General features: G+C 37.2%; 1 protein-coding gene across 1 annotated transcript; it reads right to left on the reverse strand.

Annotated features, from left to right (window-relative positions):
- Positions 1-5588: 5588 nt before the first annotated feature.
- On the reverse strand, positions 5589-20609 carry LOC107221405 (circadian locomoter output cycles protein kaput). The gene is made up of 12 exons (XM_046732169.1): positions 20310-20609; positions 17493-17537; positions 16063-16211; positions 15815-15906; positions 14588-14792; positions 14344-14439; positions 14105-14231; positions 13750-13988; positions 12716-12972; positions 9745-10140; positions 8866-9042; positions 5589-8125 (listed from the first exon to the last, which is right to left on the reverse strand). Exons 1-12 carry the CDS (start codon positions 20348-20350, stop codon positions 7706-7708), a joined length of 2244 nt encoding a protein of 747 aa, XP_046588125.1. The 5' UTR covers positions 20351-20609; the 3' UTR covers positions 5589-7705.
- Positions 20610-21399: the final 790 nt, after the last annotated feature.

The following is a 21399-nucleotide window of genomic DNA, read 5'->3' on the forward strand; positions in this document are numbered from 1 at the left end:
ATATTGCATACATATACATATACACACGCATGTATATATAAATTTATTATTAGGTGCTGGAATTAATTCGTAGGATTTTATAAATTTGTTTTCAAGAAATAAAAAAACGCTACGAATTAATTCCATCACCTAGTAAAATTGTTTATTGATATGCATCATGCACCTTACACTGTTTACCGAAAATTCAAATTTCAGTCACATGGGGCCAAATTTTCGTTTGTTGTTTTTCTAAATCAGATGTCTAATCCAATTTCTCGTAGTATATTGTATATAGAAATTACATTTTAATATTTACTCGTACATTAATGGATTATAAATTACACACACATGTAAATTACGCACACGTATAAAATTCAATTTTCACAACATTCATGTTGTGCGACACGTAAGTATAATATTTATTAATATTTTTAAACCGTGTCCAGCGGCATTTCGGTTTTTCCTATTTATTATCAGGTTTCATTTTGTCGTAGATTTTTTTTTTTTTTTCTTTCACTCAATACATCTTATAATAATATGCCAATGAACAGATGAGATATATATCTAATATTATTCAATAAATCGCAAGGAAGCATACCAGCAGAGATCGTTTCTGCATTTGAGAAAAGCATCCTATAGAACAAAGGAAGACCTCGGTTATTTTCTTCATTATCTAGATACATTCATTGAATTTAAGAATGAATATCATGACAAATTTCTTCACACTGGTATGTTGACAATTTTTGGCACATTTTGAGCGAACAGCATAGGTAAAAAATAATAACCGAAATTCGCGTGGACATTGATCTACAATAATCAAGTCGGAGCGTGACAAGGGAATCGTATGAATAAACTTTTCCCCCGAGTTAAGACAAATTAGTTGACAAAAGAAAGAAGTGGCAGAACGCCGTGAATTAAGGGAGACACTTGATGGAATCACAAGAACTTACCATAATATAAAAGGTGTCTCACGGTTGAGGCACTCTTCATGTGTGTAACTAATTGCAAGATGAAGTTTTTTATCCCGAACCATTTGGATAGAATTTTATACATTGAATGTAATCATTCAAGTAACGTGAGGCCCTTACGAATTGAGAATGAAACGTACCATCATGGGAAAAAACCCCACTTGGGTGTAAATTCGTACCAAAAACTCATAGACAATGCTAATGTCCCATAAGAAAAAAGTTAGGGGTACGAATTTACACCCAATTTGGGTTTTTTTTCCGTGAGGGTAGAATACGCTTGCTTCTGAAATATGTTTCGTAACATTTTTAATTGCCAATTTGAATTTGTTCCAACGATTCGTTTGTATTTCAAGTGCTAGGTTACTATTTACGCATATAAAATATATACGTATATGGGGTATTCCACGTCAAGTCGAACGGTCGGTTTCCCCGACCCACTTTAACCTGATTGCCCTTTCACACAGTAAAACTGCATATCGAAAGGATGATCTTTGAATTTTTTCAACCCATGAATTCTTTACGACAACTCATCCAACAAATTGATTTCAACAATGTCTGGAATTCTCGTAGCTAAAAACTTGGACGACATATGAAAAAGTTCCTTCCCAAAAATTTTCGGTTCTCTCACGAACCGCTCGAGAGTATTTTTTCCGTATTTTTCATACCCCGTTTCATTGTAGTTTTGATACAAAATGCGCGCAAATTATTCGTAACTGAAAATTGCCCTAATCGAATGGGCTACAATTTATACACGGCGTGCTTTTTTTAATGCGAAAGGTTGTCTGAAAACTTGATAATGGGCGTTGTAGTGGTTCAGAAGACATATCAACAAATATTCACACAGTGGCGAGAATTCGATTCAAACTTCGCGGCGCGGCAAGCAATCTGCTCACCCTGCGCGTTGCGCCGCTGCGCACTCGAGCGCGATCGTCAGTTGTTACGCCTGTTGTTTATAATCTCGATTGTCGACTTTTTCTCGAGGAGTATGGTTCAGTCAATCATTTATCACGATTTCCGTCATGATACGCGAGTTCCGTACGCCGGACAATATTATCGAAGCATATTCATCCAAGGTAAGAATTCAACGGCGTGTTGCGAATCGTAATACCGACTGTATAACTTTCACCGTTCGTATCGCCACATAGTACGTATGAACGAGAAATTTCCAAGTTGCATGTAAACCATTGCCTTGTAACTTTTGAACTACTTTACCACCCACTACGAAACTTATAGACAATCTTTGGTATTGGAGAAGACATGCCGTGTAAAAATTTCAGCCAATTCGATTCCGGCACTATTTTGTTGCCAAAGATTTACCAAGATTTTCTCACGAAAACTATACTTTAACGGGGCACGAAAAATCGGACAAAATTATTTTTACAAATTTCATACAGAGATGCGAAACTTTTGTATAGGAACTTTTTCCATATGTTATCTGAATTTCAAGCTACGGTAACTTGAAGAAATGAAATATCGTCGAAAGCCGGTTTTTCGACTAGCTGTGGTAAAAAAATGCTTGGTCAGGAAAGTCTGAAAAAATTCAGATTTGATGAATTAAATACGAACTTCAGGCGAGTAAAAGGGCGAAAACATCCGAAGTCGTCAAGTCGAAGGAATCTCGTTTTTTCGTACGATTTAACGTGGAATCCCCCATATACCTTTGTGGTACACGCAATATCAGGAAAAAGTAGCCCTTGAAATTTCGAACATACCGCTTATGCATAATACAATAATACATGTCAACATTTTATCACCACTCACTGTGCTACCCCATATTGATTTATCACATGTATACAATACGCAGATACATTGTACATAAATTACACAATGATTATGGTTGGAAAAAGAGAGAAAAACAAAAAAAAAAACAAAAACCAGTCAAATAGTCACGAAAATTTCAGAACTATGCTGTAATATTTCTTTTTTTTTTTTTTTTATTATAAACAATGTTAGTTCTCATTTCTAAATTCATTAAAATTACCTTATGAACGATGAATTGTATGTATTTATACGTACGTATTTACTAATCAAAGCTCGAATGTTTTTCGCCGTACACGCGGTATAATATATGATTATGTTATTATTTTACTTAATCTTTTTTAAACGATAATCGTTACTTTTTACTTTTATTCCGCCTTGTTATTCTTCAATTTTCGGGGGCGGTGTCAAGGTTCCGAATTTGAAAAGTTCCGAAGGCGCAGAATTCCGAATTTTTTCGTGACGAAACTTAAAGTAAGGAAACAAGATTGCGAAAAGTAAAGTTCCGATAGAGCAAAGTTCCGAAAAGTAAAGTTACGATAGAGCAAAATTCCGAAAAGCAAAAATTCCAATAGAGCAAAAAACTTGAAACAAAGTTTACTGAAAATTTTATGGACTACAAATTTGGTTCACACCATTTTTAATGTTTCATTAACCATTACCTATATGTTTAGCAATAACCATGTTAAAGAAAGTTTGACGCGCTATAAATAAAAACCTACGCATTATACAGAAAAAAGTTTCTAGTAAAAGTTATACGAAATTTTATCATACACAAAATCTGTTGTTACTACATTTTTGTAGGGTGCGGGTAAAAAATCAGAAATACCAAAAATAAGAATGGTCTGCATGAAAACAGTCTCACGATGGCTCATTTTACTCCTTATTCTTTTCGCACTTTCGGAATTTTGTCTTTTCGGTATTTTGTCCTTTCGGAACTTTGCACTTACGGAACTTTGAGCGTCGGATTTTCGACCATGCGAAAGTTTGATGTTTCGTCAAAGTTTTGTTTCTTTACTTTAATTTTCGCCACGAAAACATTCGGGATTCTGCGCTTTAGGAACTTTTCGAATTCGAAACTTTGACACCGCCCCAATTTTCGATACAGTGAGTCACTTGAGCCACCCTATAACTGCACTATCAAGGGCAATCGTATTACTCAAAGCGCATTTTATTGCCCATAGATGTAAGAACGAAGTTGACCAAAGTTCAAGCCGAGACCTGTTTATACCATGCCATACGGTGGATGCGCCGTTTTCGGTCAATTTAGCAATTAACGTCTGTGGCCATCAATTGATCCGTTCATAGCCACATTCTTCACACACAAATAAGGGGTCGTGGTCACGAATGGTGAAGAAAATGTTAAATCAGCTTTCGTCGCTGCTAACATTGCTTTTTAAAAAATTGATTATCAAAAACTTCCGTTCAGTATTACCGGCAGGGTATGTTTTACTAATGAATTCTATAATTTAATAGATTTATGGTACCGGAAACTAATAATATCGAAACCTTTTACGATAATGACCAAAGATGGTCCAGTGGTTACAAACGGTGCTTCTACCTTACATATTTTATTTTGACCAATATTAACCACTCGCTGAAATTATATAGACTATTTTTCGAATGTAAATTAATTAAACTCGCTATCAAAAATATGTTTTTCTCAAGGGAGAGTTGTTGAGTTCCTGCTAATAGAAGAGAATCAAGCGATAGAATTTCTTTCGCCAAATCCATTCTTTTCACGGCTACTTTGGCCAGAGAAAAAAAAAATAAAAAATGAATAAAAATGAAAGTGAAAATGAAAATAAAACATAATGTATGCAACAGACGGCCGGAATCTGTGTTACCAATAAACGTGATTAAAAACTGGTCATGCTAAGTTCAGGGTGGCGTTGCCGGTAATGCTGCTGTAAGCTAATAAATTATGCACTCTAATGCACGCAACCGTTTTTCTCAGTTTTATTCGATCAATTTTCTAATTTTTAAGCTCGATTAATTTTCTTCTGACTTTTCCGTACTTGCAGGCCTTCTAAAGTGAGCCAAATGTAATTATTATACATAAATATACATATATATCCTAGTATATATATATATATTAATATACAGAGTGAGTCAATTGAAATTCCAAGAATGAGTGGTGCTTAGTTGTCGTTTTTTTCGATGGTATGTAACTTATGAAAAGAATCCTATTACATATATATATATATACGTAATAGGCTTCCTATCATAATTTTGTGCAAATGAATTTGTCTCTAATACTTTCGCGTTCTACTTTTTATCGCGAAAAAAAAACAAAAAAAAACAGAAATTTGTTTCTAATTTTTGTTTTTTTCTCTGTTCGCTCCTTACGATCGATATTTTTGGCCAAGGATCACGATATGCCCTTTGAGGCGATTCTGGCCCTGCCAGTTACTTATAAAAGATGTGCCGTTATCTAATTGTATGTATAAAGCACATAGGTACGTACACGTCCATGAATACGTTCTCTAGTTAATGTTTTTCTTGTATTTTAATCATTGCACTAGAGTACGAAAAATTCGTTAAGAAAATATGTCAACATCTCATAGTAATGACTACTTACAATAATGAAATTACTAAAATATCATTCATAATACTAACGATAATAATAATGAAAATAATAATGAAAATAATTATTTAACAATATTTCAATAATAATGATAATAATGACGATTATAATAATAATGGAAATAATATAATGATAATATTAATAATAACCATAATGCAAATAATATACTAATAATAATTCAGCAATACTTTAATAATAGTGGTAATAATAATGATGATGATGATGATGATAGCAATGAATATAGTTAAATAATAATAATAATAATAATAATAATAATAATAATAATAATAATAATAATAATAATGATAATAATATTACAATTGAGCTGATATTTTTTATCGGCGTTTACCTGATAATAAAAAATTATCAATTTTGAGCGACTTTTTCGTACACGGTATATTGTCGTTATACTCTCGATAAGCCGATATCACTTATTTAATACGGTATTTCTACCGTACATCTGGATTATCGATTTCTCCACGACGTAAGAGGTAATCTTTATGTCATATCGGTTTTAAATTTGCCCTTAAGTAAGTAAGTAAATGCCCCTGAAAGCGATAATTTTTATTTGTCCCGGGTTAACCTTTTTTTAATCTTTAATTACACGTACGATTCACGTATTCATACCGTTTACACTCCTTCGATATCTCAAGTTTTCATTACATCCTTTTAAGGTTGAAATCTATGTTATGATTCATTTCACCATATGATTATTTATTTATGTATTTATTTTGTTCGATTTTTAATTCTTTCTTTTTAGCTTGTAATTTGGCTGATTCTTCTACTGATGAATCGAAGACTCTTTATTGCCAACGGCGTCACCGGATTTTTCCGCAATATGTCTCTCTTATTATCTCTCTCTCTCTCTCTCTTCTAGCATTATATAAACACTATATAAATATATGTATTGTAACGCGGTACATAAAATTACACCCGCGAGCGTGAAATAGACCAATATTAAATCAAGGCTGTAATACCAACAGTCTGAAGAGTTAAAATAAATATGCACCTAAGATTCGGTCCGAGTAATGTGCCACGATCGGTTAATTGTCTTCGTAAATCAAGCTGAGTGCATTATTTTTAAAATTGCTCCAACTCTCAGCTTTGTAATTACGTTTTTTTTTTTTTTTAAATTCTGTTCAACTTGGCTGCAGGAAATTTTGTAAAATTTCGAGTCACTTGCAGCAATGGATTTCAAACTTTATTGTGACGATAAATTTAATCATCGAATTTGAACATTTGCACGATTTTCGAAATTTCGTTTCCCTATATCTTCATAATCATGTGCAGTCGGCAAACTACATAAACAAATGTATAAGTTTGGTTACTTAGCAGAATGTTGATCTTAATTCAAGCCTAATTTTTTTCTCATACCTATCCCACCATATGAATAATGTAATTATCCTCCTTTTCCTCTCTTGTAAACTGAGAAGAAATGGAAAAAAATAGAATGAAGAATATCAAAAACAAAAAAAGATCTAAAATGCTGTAGTTCCAATAACTATTCTTATTATGAATGTAGTTAAAATTAAAGTTTACACATGAGCTACTGTAATATTGTCATTCGTACTATGGACGTATAATGTATATATGTAGTATAGTGGGTGTTTTAGGTCCGTTCAGGTAAGGTTACTACACGTTTTATAGCCATATACATAACATATTAAATGTCATGAATATTTCTGAGTGTGTACGTTACGCTTATTCCGAAAGACGATGCCTTGGAGAAGTTCTCTTGAAAGGACTTGCTGCTCGTAGCGCACGAAATTCAACTTGCTTAATTTTGATTGGCTGACATTAATTTTCGAAACCGAAAGCAAATTTTCACCGACATGAATATATTCCCTAGAATAAGTCTGTCGAAAAGTGACAGTCAACCATAACCTCTCATCTAGTGAGAACAGCGCCACCGCAATCCATCACGCATCGGTCTCTCAGCTAGTAACCTACCATACTAGTAACATTTTTACGAAGTTGGCCACGCCTATTAACCAGACGAGTTGCAATGGTCGAGCAAGTCCTTTCAAGAGAACGTCTCGGTATGCTTTCTCATCACACAAAAAATTTGATTTAACCCAGCGGTACATTACACAGTTCTCACGAGAGAAAAATAAAGGTGCCACTACACATTGACCTCAGCGATCAAACTTCCACTACACTGTAGCGATACTGCATAAATTTTTTGACAAGCGGAATCCATCAACATGATACAGTCTTAACGTAGCCGCTGATCACTGATTTATCGGTGATCAATATGGCCAACATACTGATTGCTACCGGATGATCCGATGTGGGAAAAGAGCATTCCCGAACGCTGACCAACCTGGAATGGTATCAGTTCAGAAACCATGGATGTCCTTTCCTTGGATGGTACCGGTGCAGGAGATTGGCCGTCGGACTGTTGCTGTTGCTGTTACTGTTGCTGTTGCTGTTGCTGTTGCTGTTGCTGTTGCTGGTGCTGGTGCTGTTGCTGTTGCTGCTGCTGTTGTTGCTGCTGTTGCTGCTGCTGATGATGATGATTGTAAGGGTGATGCTGTTGATGGTGGTAGTGTTGAGACGTGCTCGGAAGGTTGCCAGTTTGGTGAACGGGCGCGACCCTTGTCGCGCCGAATTGGGAGGGTGTAACCTGGGCCGCTGTGGGTACCGGACTAACGACAAGTGGATGGACGAAAAGTTCCGACGGAACGACGGAGACCGACAATGGCATCGATACCGGAAATACGCTGGCGTCTTGAACTCCCGGCGCAGACATTGGACGATGTTCTGCGGCGCCTGCGCCGCTGACGCACCGAGTTGTTTGAGGACACGAGGAAGCCTGATACGGCACGCCAACCTGGATGGGAAGCAGTTTTGGACTATTATTTGCAAATATTATCTACCCCTGCGGTAATTCGCCACCCGGTCAAATAGATCGGGATCCGAAATAGTGAACCTCTGGGGAGTGATAAGAAAATCAACCGCCATGTGGATCTAGTGCGGAAATGTATAACGTCTTTGATGGCAGAAGAGACCAACAAACAAACGATTATCTCTAGTTTTTCTATCATTGCCTTCGTCTATTGTCATATGCCGTTCTCTCTCTCTCTCTCTCTCTCTCTCTCTCTCTCTCTCTCTCTCTCTCTCTCTCTCTCTCTCTCTCTCTCTCTCTCTCTCTCTTTCTCTCTCTCACACACTTCCGGTTTCGATCAAATTTGCGTCGATCAATAGAAAAGTTGGACGCTCTTTTCAATCACTCCTTAGATGGTCACTAATCCGCAATATCGAGGGTCGTCATCCGGTGGCAGAAGATTTGCTACACTGACAAGGGCGTATTTGATCGCAAAAGTCGTCTTTCAACATATATTACTCACTGGGTATTAACTCGACATATATTCTAAAGACAAGTTGAATCACTTGCAAGAAGTTTGCTGTACCATTAGGCTCGTTTTTTTTAGCTAAACGGATCAGCTGTTAATTCTGTGTGACGCCATATTGCTCTAGCCGAGCTACTACTTTGAGCTTTTATCGCAATCTGCCTGTCATCTTCCTTGTGATTGTCGGATTTAGGATGTATTAAGCGCCGGATTGACTTACGTTTATCGAGGGGCAATTGATCCCATATCTGGAGAACAACAGTTGCTCGTAAGCTCTTGTGAGTACTTCCTGTTGGTGAACAATCAGCTGTTCAAGCTCCTCGTGCTTTCTGTGCAGCTCATCCTGCATCTGCTTCTGTGTCGATGTTATTACTATATTCTGTTGCTGGTTCAAGCTCTACGCGTAAAGAAACGCGAATTATTATTCTCGTACATTGGGGGAATTTCATTTTCAAATTATTCATCATTTGCAATTTGAAATGTTACTGTCAAACGTTTCGTCAATAAATTGTGATACATGAGGAGACCAATGCGTAGACGTTTCAATGATAACATTGTACATTTAACGAGGCTGGTGAGTCGAGAATCGATACTTTTTTCATTATTTCACCATGCGATGTTTGTTCGTATAATTATAATTCATCAAATTCACATGCCACGAAGATTTGATTAAGAAATGTAAGAAACGAAAAAACCCAAATCGTTAACTGAACGATCTCGTCAATCCCGCTAAGACACGATTTTTTTTCGTATCAAATCGCTTTGGTGTCGGTATATGGTAAATTTTTCAAGACGGGAGAGAGACTATTTTCGATTAAAAAATCGAATTCAACATCGAAAAAGAAAAAAATCTGTTTCGGTAAATTCACACATATAAAGAAGAAAAGAAAAATAGTTTTCCCAATATAATAAAATCATTGTGGAGTTCTCGTCGAACTAATCCACAAAATTTCCAATCATTTGAAACTGACTTGAGACAAAAAATCGTTACCGAAGCTTTTGTTTGAAATTCAAAAATCATCTTAGCTTCAGGAATGTGGAAAATAAATTTGATGGGTAAATTAAGTTACCAAAAAGGTGTCGAAAATGCATTCATTACCTCCGGTATTTGCAGGGTTGAAATTCCGATAGGTAGTGTCGGGACCGCGGGACTTCCGGTGATGATCGGCTGAACGGGAATCGCCGTTACGACCTGATTCTGACCGACGAATTCAAGGCACGCGGGGTTCATTTCGCCTGGCTGTAAAGCCGGAGTTTCTTCCCGGACCGTCGTCGGCATCGTCACCGTGGACTGGGAGTTGGCTTTAGGCCTTAAGCTCTGCGGGCTCTGATGCGAGTGCCTCGAGCTCGGCGATCCGTCCGACCTCGACGTCGTGTCCGATCCCGGGTCACCCTGATATTGAGAATGTGGCGTCGCCGCGACCGAACGAGAAGTCTTGAAGGACCTCGAGGACGACGGCGAGGGGGCGAAACCACTTAGGGACAACGTTGCGACCTGCTCGGAAAATACGAACGTATGAATAACATTGCACGTGCATAGAGAAAGTATTTTTACTAACATAGTGTGCAAAATTCGATTTTGCGTACGCAAATGAGTGCGTTAAACGATACATTCCCGCACTAGTGCGCGAATCGAAACGAGATATCTTTTTTTGCAGTGCAACTAGATATTTCGATTAAATTGTCACATTTAACGTCTTTTCTTACAGTAGAATTAAATATTTACACTCACTTCCGCACTAGTGCGGTAATGTACTATTTCACACACTCATTTGGATACGTAAAATCGAAATTCGCGCACTAGGTTGGGAAAAATAATATGCTTAACATGCGCGGGAATAACCAGTTTTGCGCACTAGTTGCTCAATATACTAATTTGAATTTATTCAATATCGCGAAAGAATTGTTTTTTTTTTAAACAATCCAGTAAAACGGAAACACGATTTGGTTCATGGTTTGAAACAAGTGCTAGCTGAATCAACAAGATATTTTTTTCACCTATTTCATAAATTCAAAACATTAGTTGTTTTTTTTTGTCTGTTTTGTGGATACGAGATATCTACTACGTTTTATCGGGTGTCATAGGGGAGAAGTGGTGAAAAACAGATGGCCGAGGTATTAAATTAAATGCTCATTTCGTTGATATTTATTTCTTGTGCGAAGTTTGGTCGGTCAAATACAAAGTGGCTATTCAACAACTGGAACAAATTTTCCACGGTTGCATTATTGCTGCGTGTGTTTCGGCAAAGTAGCGAATTTGACAGTTCAAGTCAAAGTATCGTATCGCACTCGTCTCACCTTCTCATTTCACTCGGTATTTAGAATCGTCCTCATACATGCTCACGTACTCACTCACACTCGAGTGCAATGTTTACCTGTCCGTCTCTATCTCAGATCTTGTACTTGCCCGCGTCGCACCTTGAAACAGATCACCTGTTTACTTCATGTACGATACACTGTCTCAAAGTCACATCTGTGCATCATCCGTGTATCCTCTGGATTTTGTTAAACCTCAGTTGTCGGTCTGATATCGCGCGATACAGTTCGTAGTTCGCACATAACTCACTCAAATAAAGTATATCTTTTATTGTGTATAATCCTAATGGTTCACACTTGGGTAGAATCGCGTAACGGTCACACGGGGTGAAATTCACCCCAGCCCCAAAAAAGTGCTTGAACAATGAATTCTAAAAATCTAGAAAAAAATAATCCAAGTATTGGTTAAAGATCGCAGAAAAAGATCTCTCAGTTTTCATAAACAAAATTGATTCGTTAAACATTGTAAAACATCGGAGAAGTTACAAGGTAACGAAAAAACGGCGCGTGTATTTTTTTTTTTCTTTATTACAAAATTGATTTCGAGCAAAAAAAGCTATGAAAGTCTATTCCTGAAACATTAAACATAGTTTAAAAAATGTTTAGGGTTATTTTGTGACTCCAAGGGACCAATTAGGGATAGTCACCAACTGTTTTTAATCATCATCACGCCTTACTCAATTCTGTCTGTCATCACTAATTCGCGGATCCCACTTCAATGATCCAGCATTTATCACTTTCTCTCTAAACAGCGTGCTACAATAATTTTTCTATACACAATTTGTGCCCGATATTACTTACGTACAGAATTGCGCTTGCTACAAATTTTCCGGGCCAAACGCGGTTGGTAAATACGGAATTTTATATCATTCACGAACCGACCGGCGAGAACACGAGTAATTTGGATTTTGAAATGAAATCGTTTCGAATTGCGTCTGCTCTGACGATCGTAAGACGGGGAACTTCAGTCGCAGCCGGGAAGCCGAGAAGTTCACAAGTGATTACAACAATCTCGGATTCGAAAATCAGTGATATTAGATTGATATACCAGGCAATCACTCAAATTCCACTCACTTATTCTTCTTTATAATAAATTATTTCCGCGTTATTCAATTTCAGTAGATTTCAAATGTAATTTCAGTGATAAGTGTGAATTGATAATTCAGTTTAATTTCAGTGGAGTGAGAAATCTTTTCGGTTTCAGTGTTATTCAAGTGGTGGAGTCGATAATTTTTATTTCTGTGATTTTTCGGTCGGACTTTGGTATACTTTTAATGCAAGTACAGTGAAAATACAGTGTAAAAAATGTTGATCTATACCGTGAAATCTAAGTGTAATCAAAGTGAAATCCAAGTGGAACTTCAGTTCAATTTCAACAAGACGGAATCGCCAGGGACCTGTCGCCGTTGATCATATGGTGAGTAATCAGTAATGCATTGTTCACTCTACTTCTGTACCTTTTCTTTAACTTTATCTACCTTACTAACGTCTAGGACAATATTAAACACGTCTAATTTAAAACAAAGGCATGAAAGTTTTATCGTTATTAGTTGAAATTTTATATACCAAAAAGGAACAAAAAAAATTCCAGACTTGTATACTACATAAGGCTGTAAACTATTCAAAGATTTGCAGCCCAAGAATAAAAAATGATATCGTTAAGCACAACCAACGACATTTTCACCGCCAAGGTCTGCACGAAATATTCGTACGTTGTTTCGAATTTAACGATCAGTAAATCATTGCTACCGTACTTGGGGTTGTTGGTGATTCGTCGGTGATTCGGGTACGTCGACATCTTGGCTGTAAGACTTGCCGAAATTCCCAAAATTTCTCCTCGACTCTTTCATCACGTCGATGTAGTTGACGACGCTGTGAGTGCAAATGACGAATTCCGGTTTGGAATTCCACTGATTGTAACTGATGTAGTACCTCGTCCGGAGCCAAATCCATTGCTGTCCTTTGGTGAGAAAACGATAGTGGCACGTTGTACCATCACCCTTCTGCATTACTGTAAAAATGGTACATCCAGCCGTTTCAAAAAGCACGAAAAAACATCCGTTGATTGATAATCGCGGTTGAGGGTAAGATTTTTTCCAACCGTCAGTTTCCTACATGACAAAGTCTGCTACCACAATACCATCTCCATTTCTCACGGGGTTCAAGTTAGTGAAGTAAAATTGAAACATCGAAATAAAAAAAATCGCCACTTAGAAAATTTAAAATGATTCTGAAGTACTTGTGTACTTTTTTCTCAAGTAGAATACAATTTGCTGAATTTTGAACGATCTTAAAGTTACGTGATGAGAAATTTTGCCTCAAAATGCATCGTTAACGGAAGGACATTCACTTGGATATCAAACGAATGATTCCAATTCGTTAATGTGGATGTCGAGTGATTTTCAATGAGTTCCTAGCGCTGTCGCTGGACATTAGTGAAAATCTCCCAGAGCCCGGGGAAATCGTTGGAAATCAATAGAAGCCACTTGGTGAATTGGATATGATAGAAAGCTGCTGGAAAGGTAGAAGTCAACAGAATTTTAACGAATCGAAATCATTTCGCTTTTACTGCAAGACTTGGAACGATTTCCATGATTTCCATTTAAATTCGGTCAACTTGACAGATTCCTCGTCATTTCGAAGATCACGTTTCAGTCCCACAGGTTTCTTTGATTTACAATTTATGTCGGACTTGAGTGACTGCTCCATTAATCGTTGCACTAACTTTGCAATACGGCATCGTTAATATGAATCTTCACTTAACGACTAGGGATAAAATTCGACTCACAAGTCTCGTGGGACTCGACGACCTTGTCCAGGTCGTCCACGTGGTAGTAATCGTATCCCGAGGTGCCGAGGACCTCAATCGGCAAATAGCCGATGATGGGTGGAGCTCGATGATCAAGGAAAAGGAACTTCCACTCCAAACTGTGTCTCGATGTAAATTCAGACTTGGCACTGTCGACGATGTACATTTCGCGAATCAACTGGGACGTTTGAAGGTGCCCGGTACCCACGAATATTAGCCTGAAACATACATGCGATGAAAATAAATGCGAGTTCACTTCACTCTTTATTCGTTCATTTCGTTATTTATACAATTTCTAATTCAAGAATTTACATAACCCAATTAATAATCGAACAATTCTCGCTGTGATAGATAACATGCGTAACCGGAAGGCACGAACTTTGTGTCATCGCATAAAACTCCGTCCAAATGACCGGTCGGGATGAAGTTGTTCGTCTCAAAGTTGACGTTTAGATTCGAACCTGAAACGAAGAGCAAAGAAATAGGTTCACTGTTGTTGTTTGCTTCTAATTTCTTCAAGTTTAAGCGCTTTAACGTTGGCGCAGGGCGTATAAAAAATTATCCAGGACTCACGGAAATATCCGACAAATTGGACGAGCTCATAAACAGGTTCTTCCCGAAACTCAAGTCCCTCGATTTTTATGTGACACGCGAATGGTACTTGATTGTCTGAAAATTAACGGAACGAGATGATTGCAGACAAGAAATGAAGAGCGACGAAAATCTCGTCTCATAATTAATTATCACATGACAAAGGTCACGCAATTATATCTCATCTCTTTCGTTCCAAATTTGGTATAATAATATTTTTCGACACCTTTGCTCCACTCGCGTTGGTCATGGGCTTCGGTGTGATTCGTGAGGACGTTGTAGAGAAGGGCATGGTCATCCTGGTAGACAATGTCGTAAATCGAGGTGTTGGTAAGGTCGGTTGGAAGGTAACCAAGCAACGACATCACACTTTGAGATGCGTAGATTATGCGTCCGTTGGAAGACAGGACCATTATAAAACCGTCCAACGCCTGTTCAATCAAATCAATCGATAACAGGGATTGCAATTGATCGTCAGCACGATGCTCCATTTAATTTGACACAACAGAAATTATTTTGAGAACAACGCGCCTTGGACAAAAACGTTTATGATAAAGGTTTCACGTTTCGAAGGGGACAAAACAACAAAGCTGAAGTTAGTAACATTAACGTATCGAAACGTTGAAAGCAAAATTACTATTTTGAACCTTTAGAACGCTTGAAGAAAGTTGAATTGACAAAATCTGAGTTTGTTGGTACTGTTTTAACAGTGTATTAAATATCAGGTAATCGAAAAGTTGTAAAATAACGACTTTTTCCAAAGGTGTATCGCTACATCAACGTTACAAACTGCAGGCTAAAGTCCTATCGTACTTTTCATTCGGTGGAGGTGAGAGAAAATAATTGAAACAATTATTGAATCTATTCACTGAGAGAAATTTTTAGTTCCGGTTACCGCTCAGTCCTTAACTATTTACATTTTTTATCACAATCAAAAAATATAGTTCTGGGTAGAAAATGAAAATTAGTTTTCTAGCTTTTGCCGTAAAGTATAGTATCCGTTAGTATTCTTTCTCATTACGATCGCTGTTACTATATTTTCATGCAATTGGTGCGAAAATTTAATGCTTGTGCAACTTTATTGTTGTAAATTGACGTTAAAGCGTTGTTTAACTAAAAAAGTAGAGTGAACTGAAGAAACTGATTTTGCGCTGCAATTGCCAAAGAAGGATCGACAATACCGGAAAATGGTTAGGCGTACCTCGTGTTTCGTAATTCCAACAATATTGAAACAGTTTTTTTTAACGATACCTGTTTTACTCAATAACTACTTATATGTATGTATGTGTGTATTTAGTATTTAGATTTTTTTGCAATTTTGTTAATTTTCTCCCACTATGCTATGATATAATTATATGGGTTGAAATCTTTACACTTTGCACCGGGATAGAAGAGATTTTTTTTTTTTTTCATAACTCTAATCGAAACATTGGTTCCAATGGCGTACAGGTACCTCTAGAATTAGATGCGTAAATTCTTCGTTTGAAAGAAACGACGGCTTCCAGTCCTTCTGAATTTCGTGAACCCTTGACCTCATTGCTATTTCTGCGAAAAGCAGAGATAATAAGTTTCATGACACACTGTATACGTAATCAAATTACAGAACGTTCGATTTTTTCTAATTAGCTAAGAATTTCTTGTCATGTTTTTTATTTTTCTTACATTCAATTTTTCTGCGATATCCTTACGCCTACTACTAACCGTTATGGTTCTTGAGGAAGGATATCGTCGACTTTAACACCGTGGATTTGTCCATTTTCGTCGCATTTGTACTGATCATGCCGCCAAGCTCATTCACCAGTATGTTGAATTGATCCCGTCGTTTCTTCTCGCTCAGATTCCGCGACTTCCTGAAATTCGTTGCTTGTTGCAGATTTCATCTGATCGCAGTCACTATGAAACTCGAGAGATGTGTTTATAATATGAACCGTTCTTACGTAATCATTATTCCACGTTTTAACTAACTAAATATGTATATATAATCACATACAAAACCAGCGATTAAATTATTGCGCAAGAAAAAACAGAAGCAACGTTTTCTTCTATCCTCGTTAAATTTAATTATTTTTTTATTATTTAGGGACGATTTTTTTCTTTTTTTTCTCACCGTGGATTGTGAATAATAGCTTAATAGCTTTAAATTTTGCAACTTCAATCGGACAAACTAACCGGTGTGTTGATTAATATTATAGTTTCGTCGTGATTTCCAAACCGCTGGAGATCTTTTTTGTTTGATATATTTATCGTACGCCACGATCCTTGGATTGCATTGTGATAAAAAAAAAAAAAATCAACTCAATTTAAGATCAGAAAGATGAGCTTTAATAATAACAGCAATAACAGCATTATGAATAAACTACAGTCATAAAGTTTTCCAATGGTTACATCTTCTTTTGAAAGGAACAGCGTCTATTTATCGCACAACTTACGAACGATGAATTTATTCATGTTTTTTTTTGTTACATTCCTTTCGTCCTTCGCAGCTTTCATTCTTTCACCTATGTAAGATCGTTTAGTATTCCTACCCTTACCGACCGAGCAGACTCACCGTTTTTCCTCCGGTATTAAATAAACAAACGAACGGAAATGGTGGAAATTTCGACGATGCATTGCTCTTTTATGGCGGAATTCAGGAAACTTAGATATAGGAAGAAGAAGGGTGAGTTTACGCGGTCGGTAAAGGTAGGAGTACTTCACGACCTTAATCTCATGCGGGAAAAAGACCAGTGACGATGAACGTACGTACAAAAACATGCGTCCTGCCCGTCTGGCCTTCAAGAACACGAAACGAACTTTGTAATCTCGCCAGTTTAAAAAATAACGAACCAGCATCGTGTTGTTAATCTAATTGAAGCTATAGTTTCGCATCAATAACAGTCACACACGCATACGCACGCTTAGTTTTTAAAGCACTGTTCGTTAATTTCCCATCTATTCGGTTGCGATCTGTTTCCAAAGTTAAACCGCGATGTATATTTGAAGCTTTCTTGTATCTACCGCTGTAATAAAATCAAAATTACTAGACCATTCAGCTACTTGATGAGAAAGTATAATTAAAGGAAGAACTAAAATGGGTGATAGAGGCAGAAGTGAAGGGGAAAAAAAGTTGTACGTAAATTCGAGACACTTACCGCTTCGTGCCGTCCTTGTTGTCTGTATCATCGTCCATTATGTCACTGTAATACCAATTAACCATCCAAATATCAAGGAAACCCAATTTTTCAAGCGCTACGTACAAGCAGATTATTTTCTACTTCATCAAGCCTTTGCTACCTAATCAATCCACCGAGTTGTTGTTCTTTACCGTTTTTTTTTTTGTATCTCATTTTCATTTTTCAAACGATGCCACACTTTAAAATTTGAACGTGCACATCGCATTCGCCTGATATAATCATGGTATAAATACAGATAACAGCGGGAAATTTGATTTTATCACTATCAAATAAATAACAAGTTTTCCAAAAACAAATCCAGACGTAAGTATTTTGAATATCACAAATCGTAAGAATTGTATGGAACTATAGTATTCTCAATAAGAATTCGGATGTTGAATTGAAAGGCACTAATTATATTTTTCGCAATTGGAATTTGAGAGAAGTTTAAAAAGAATGTTTGCCAAATCTTCCGATATTAGCCGACGACCAGACCCACCCTTTACGCATTAATTCTCATCAATTTTATCTAACAAGTCACGTGGCTCTTGTTTTGCGTACAGAAAAATTGCAATGCGTTTATATCGAGCGTGCAAAATCTTATTTCATTTCTTCTAAAGCACTAAGATACAATAATTTTCGTTAATCGAAAATCGTTTTGAAAAAAATTCGAAGCAATCCGTTACGAAGCGTCGATATCTGACTACAAGCTTTTGATCGCCGATTTCTGTATTTTATACTTTTGAATCGAAAACCACGAACTGTATCGACGTGTATATATGCAACATAAAACAATCTCGGGAATTGCACAACAATCATCCCCGTTACGAGGACAGAGTAGTGCCGTAATATTATCCTCTTTTTGTGTCATTTCATCGCCACGACCTATTATAGCACCAAGCTTCGTCACGTATATGTACATGGGTTATTCCACGTCAAATCAGCAGCTCATGTACCTCACCCCCGTCGATTTCAATCATTTCTATGTAAGATGTTCACACTCACCCAAAAAAGTCTCGGAATTATTTTCAGATTTACTTTTAGCCACCGGTGAGATTTGAAAAAAATTGAGAAACAAGTCCGAAAACATGATTACAGAAAGGCTGAAAAAATTGGCACAGGTTCTGTTGTTCAAAATGTGTTCGCAAGCATCGCACGATACCGGGAGCTCGATATTTACGATTTGTTTGCAAGTATTTGCCTTGTCCATGTCGGAATTGGAGTTTTTTTTTTTTTTCTCTCTCTGTTCCTCGATCCAAATAGATCACGGAAAAATGAAATAATGTGATTCTGCAATCTAGTTATATAATCGAGATCTTTGAAAAAAGAACAAATTCTGATGTGGGAAAAACTGAAAGCATGCGAGAAGAATTGTAAATATTGAGATCCCATTATCGGGTGGTGCTCAGAATTACAATTTAAATCATAGAATCGGTGTGATTATTTTGGAATTTTCAAAAATTTCGCCAGTAGCTGGAGAAAATTTGAAAAAATTGCCGCATCTCTTTTCGGTTGGTAAGAACGATCGTACTAAAAAAAAATAATCAAAATCGAAGAGGATAAATCGAATGGACTGCTGATTCGACGCGGAATGCTCCACGTAGATGCGTAATAATTGGGGTGAAATCTGTTTTTTTTTTTTTTTAATTTTTTTTTTTTCATTCCATTTTCCTCGCCCATTTCACGACCGCGAACTAAGTTACGTACGATACGTATTGTAACTGGCCGCGCAAATAATTCGAAACTCTGAGGTTGCGCAATACGTACATGTATACATACATATATATATATATATATATATATATATATATATATATATATGTATAAAATATGGAGAAATGTATAGCGTGTTTTACAAGCATTATACACCGGAATCGATTTAATCACCGCCACCTGTCGACGCTTTTCGCAATCGTCAGCAGAATAGGCGGGCTTCATCCCCCTCCCCTTATCGCCCAATTCCTGATAAGGCGCGACGTTCCGTCAAGTAAGAAAATAAGAAAAAAAGAAAGAAAGAAAGAAAGAAAGAGAAATACCCGCGATTATCCGACGCAAAGAAAACCTGAGGGTACGTTAAAAGAAAAACATTCGATGCATCGTCTGCAATGCGGCTTCTTCTTTCGAATGACACGCAGGAATCAATGAAACGATGTGCGGTATGTGAGAGCGACATTACAGAGCAGAAAAGTAACGAATGAATTAACCCGGTGATGACACAAGTGTTGGTGGGTGGGGGGATGGGAATATTGATAACGAATCGATGATTTAATTCGTCCATGTCGAAGGCGCGGGTGTGAGTTTGCGCGCGTATGTGTGTGTGAAAAAGGTCGCCGCGTTTACCGCTTTCTCTCTGCAACTTGTATTATTACACGGGTATGTATACGTATACACACGGCTCTCTTTCATCCGGCTACGTGCAATGCAACAATTCCATATGCTGCTTTTACCAGGAATAATTATACCTCCCATGAAAGATTGTTACATTGAAATTTCGTTTTGTACAATTTTATTTTTTAATTCATTTTCTTATCGCGATACAGGCAGTGTTTTCAAAGAATGGGGTTGTTTTCCTTTACATTAAACTTACGAAACGCGCGACGTATTGCGCAACTTCTGTCTATCACAGTGATCGAATAAACGTCACGTATATACCCTTTCCCTTTCCTTTTCTATTCCCCCCTACGGCTCGAAAAAATCGCGTTACACCTCCTTAAAATTCGAACCTCTTGTTCGGTCATTTTGAAATGAAAGGTTTCGTAAGGATGTGATATTTGGAAAAATTTTACGGAAACTTACTCGGAGTGGCACATGGTCCCGCCACGAATGTAGGAAGACATGATCTCTCTCACCTTCGGGACTCGCGCCAAGTGAGGGGGGGGGGGGGGGGGGGGGGGGACAGCGTCGCGCAATTTCCCGAAAGTTTAATTAACACCAAGTTTCACGGTTCGCTATTTTCACTAGGATTTTTCACGTTTCCCGGTCCCCGGGATTCAGCTGATACGTCGTACTTGTCACGACGCCCGATTAAAAGGGACGTCATTTGTCTGGAAAAACCGACGCCAAGATCGAGAAGTCGTCGATCCACCTTCGACGAACTTTCTGCGCAGAATGCGCCGAAGGCGGGAGGCGGGCCGTCATTTTACCGATACGGGGGGGAAAACTGCTAGGGGAGAAATGTTCCTAGCGCTCAGTTTAGCATTGATTGTTGTTGTTATACTGGGGAAAATATCGTTCACTCCAACTGCGGTTACCTGAAAATTCTATACAGCCAAGTTCGTACCTCGCATCGTCGTAGTAACGATACGATAGAGTGGAAAGGATTTTCTGAAACTGATATGGGTAATAGTTGCTGTAAAGAAATTTTAAATTTTCAACTTTCAAATCGTTCTTTTGTACCAAATTCAGCGAAAATAAAAAAAAAAAAAAAGAGAGATGAAAAACAGCAACCGATCGGAAAAATTACACGTATTTTCCATTTGAAAATTTCGAAGCTTCAGAGTACGTGGTAATTTAGAAATTGAATGCTTAAATTGTACAGGCATAATTTTTTCTTTTTTTTTTTTTTCAAATATATTCTAAAGGTATCCAGGGGGATAATATTTCACTGTATCACAGTCAATGATCGATTTGTACAACTCAAATTCTTTCACCGCAGGGAAATTCTTTAAACTGTAAAATCTATGAGAGTTGATAAATTTCTTATCGCGCTGGATGTAACAATTTATCTCAGATTTAATTTTTCTTTCCGATTTCATTCGAATCAGCCAAGTTATTTTTCTGGTTCGAGTCGCAAAATGATGGAAAAATGATGAGAAACTTAAAATCGGGCTGTAAGTACACGTCGAAAATTTTCCTCAACATAGTGGAAAAATTCCGTACAAATTTT

This window comes from Neodiprion lecontei, chromosome 2 (assembly GCF_021901455.1).
Source record: "Neodiprion lecontei isolate iyNeoLeco1 chromosome 2, iyNeoLeco1.1, whole genome shotgun sequence".
Classification (NCBI taxonomy): Eukaryota; Metazoa; Arthropoda; class Insecta; order Hymenoptera; family Diprionidae; genus Neodiprion; species Neodiprion lecontei.

Coding starts and splice junctions, on each gene's coding strand:
- LOC107221405 (XM_046732169.1), bottom strand. CDS start 20,350: ATGTCTTCCTACATTCGTGGCGGGACCATGTGCCACTCCGA. Junction 12,973..13,749: donor CGTCGAGTCCCACGAGACTT/GTGAGTCGAATT, acceptor CCATTTTTACAG/TAATGCAGAAGGGTGATGGT. Junction 10,141..12,715: donor CGAATCACCAACAACCCCAA/GTACGGTAGCAA, acceptor TTTTCCGAGCAG/GTCGCAACGTTGTCCCTAAG.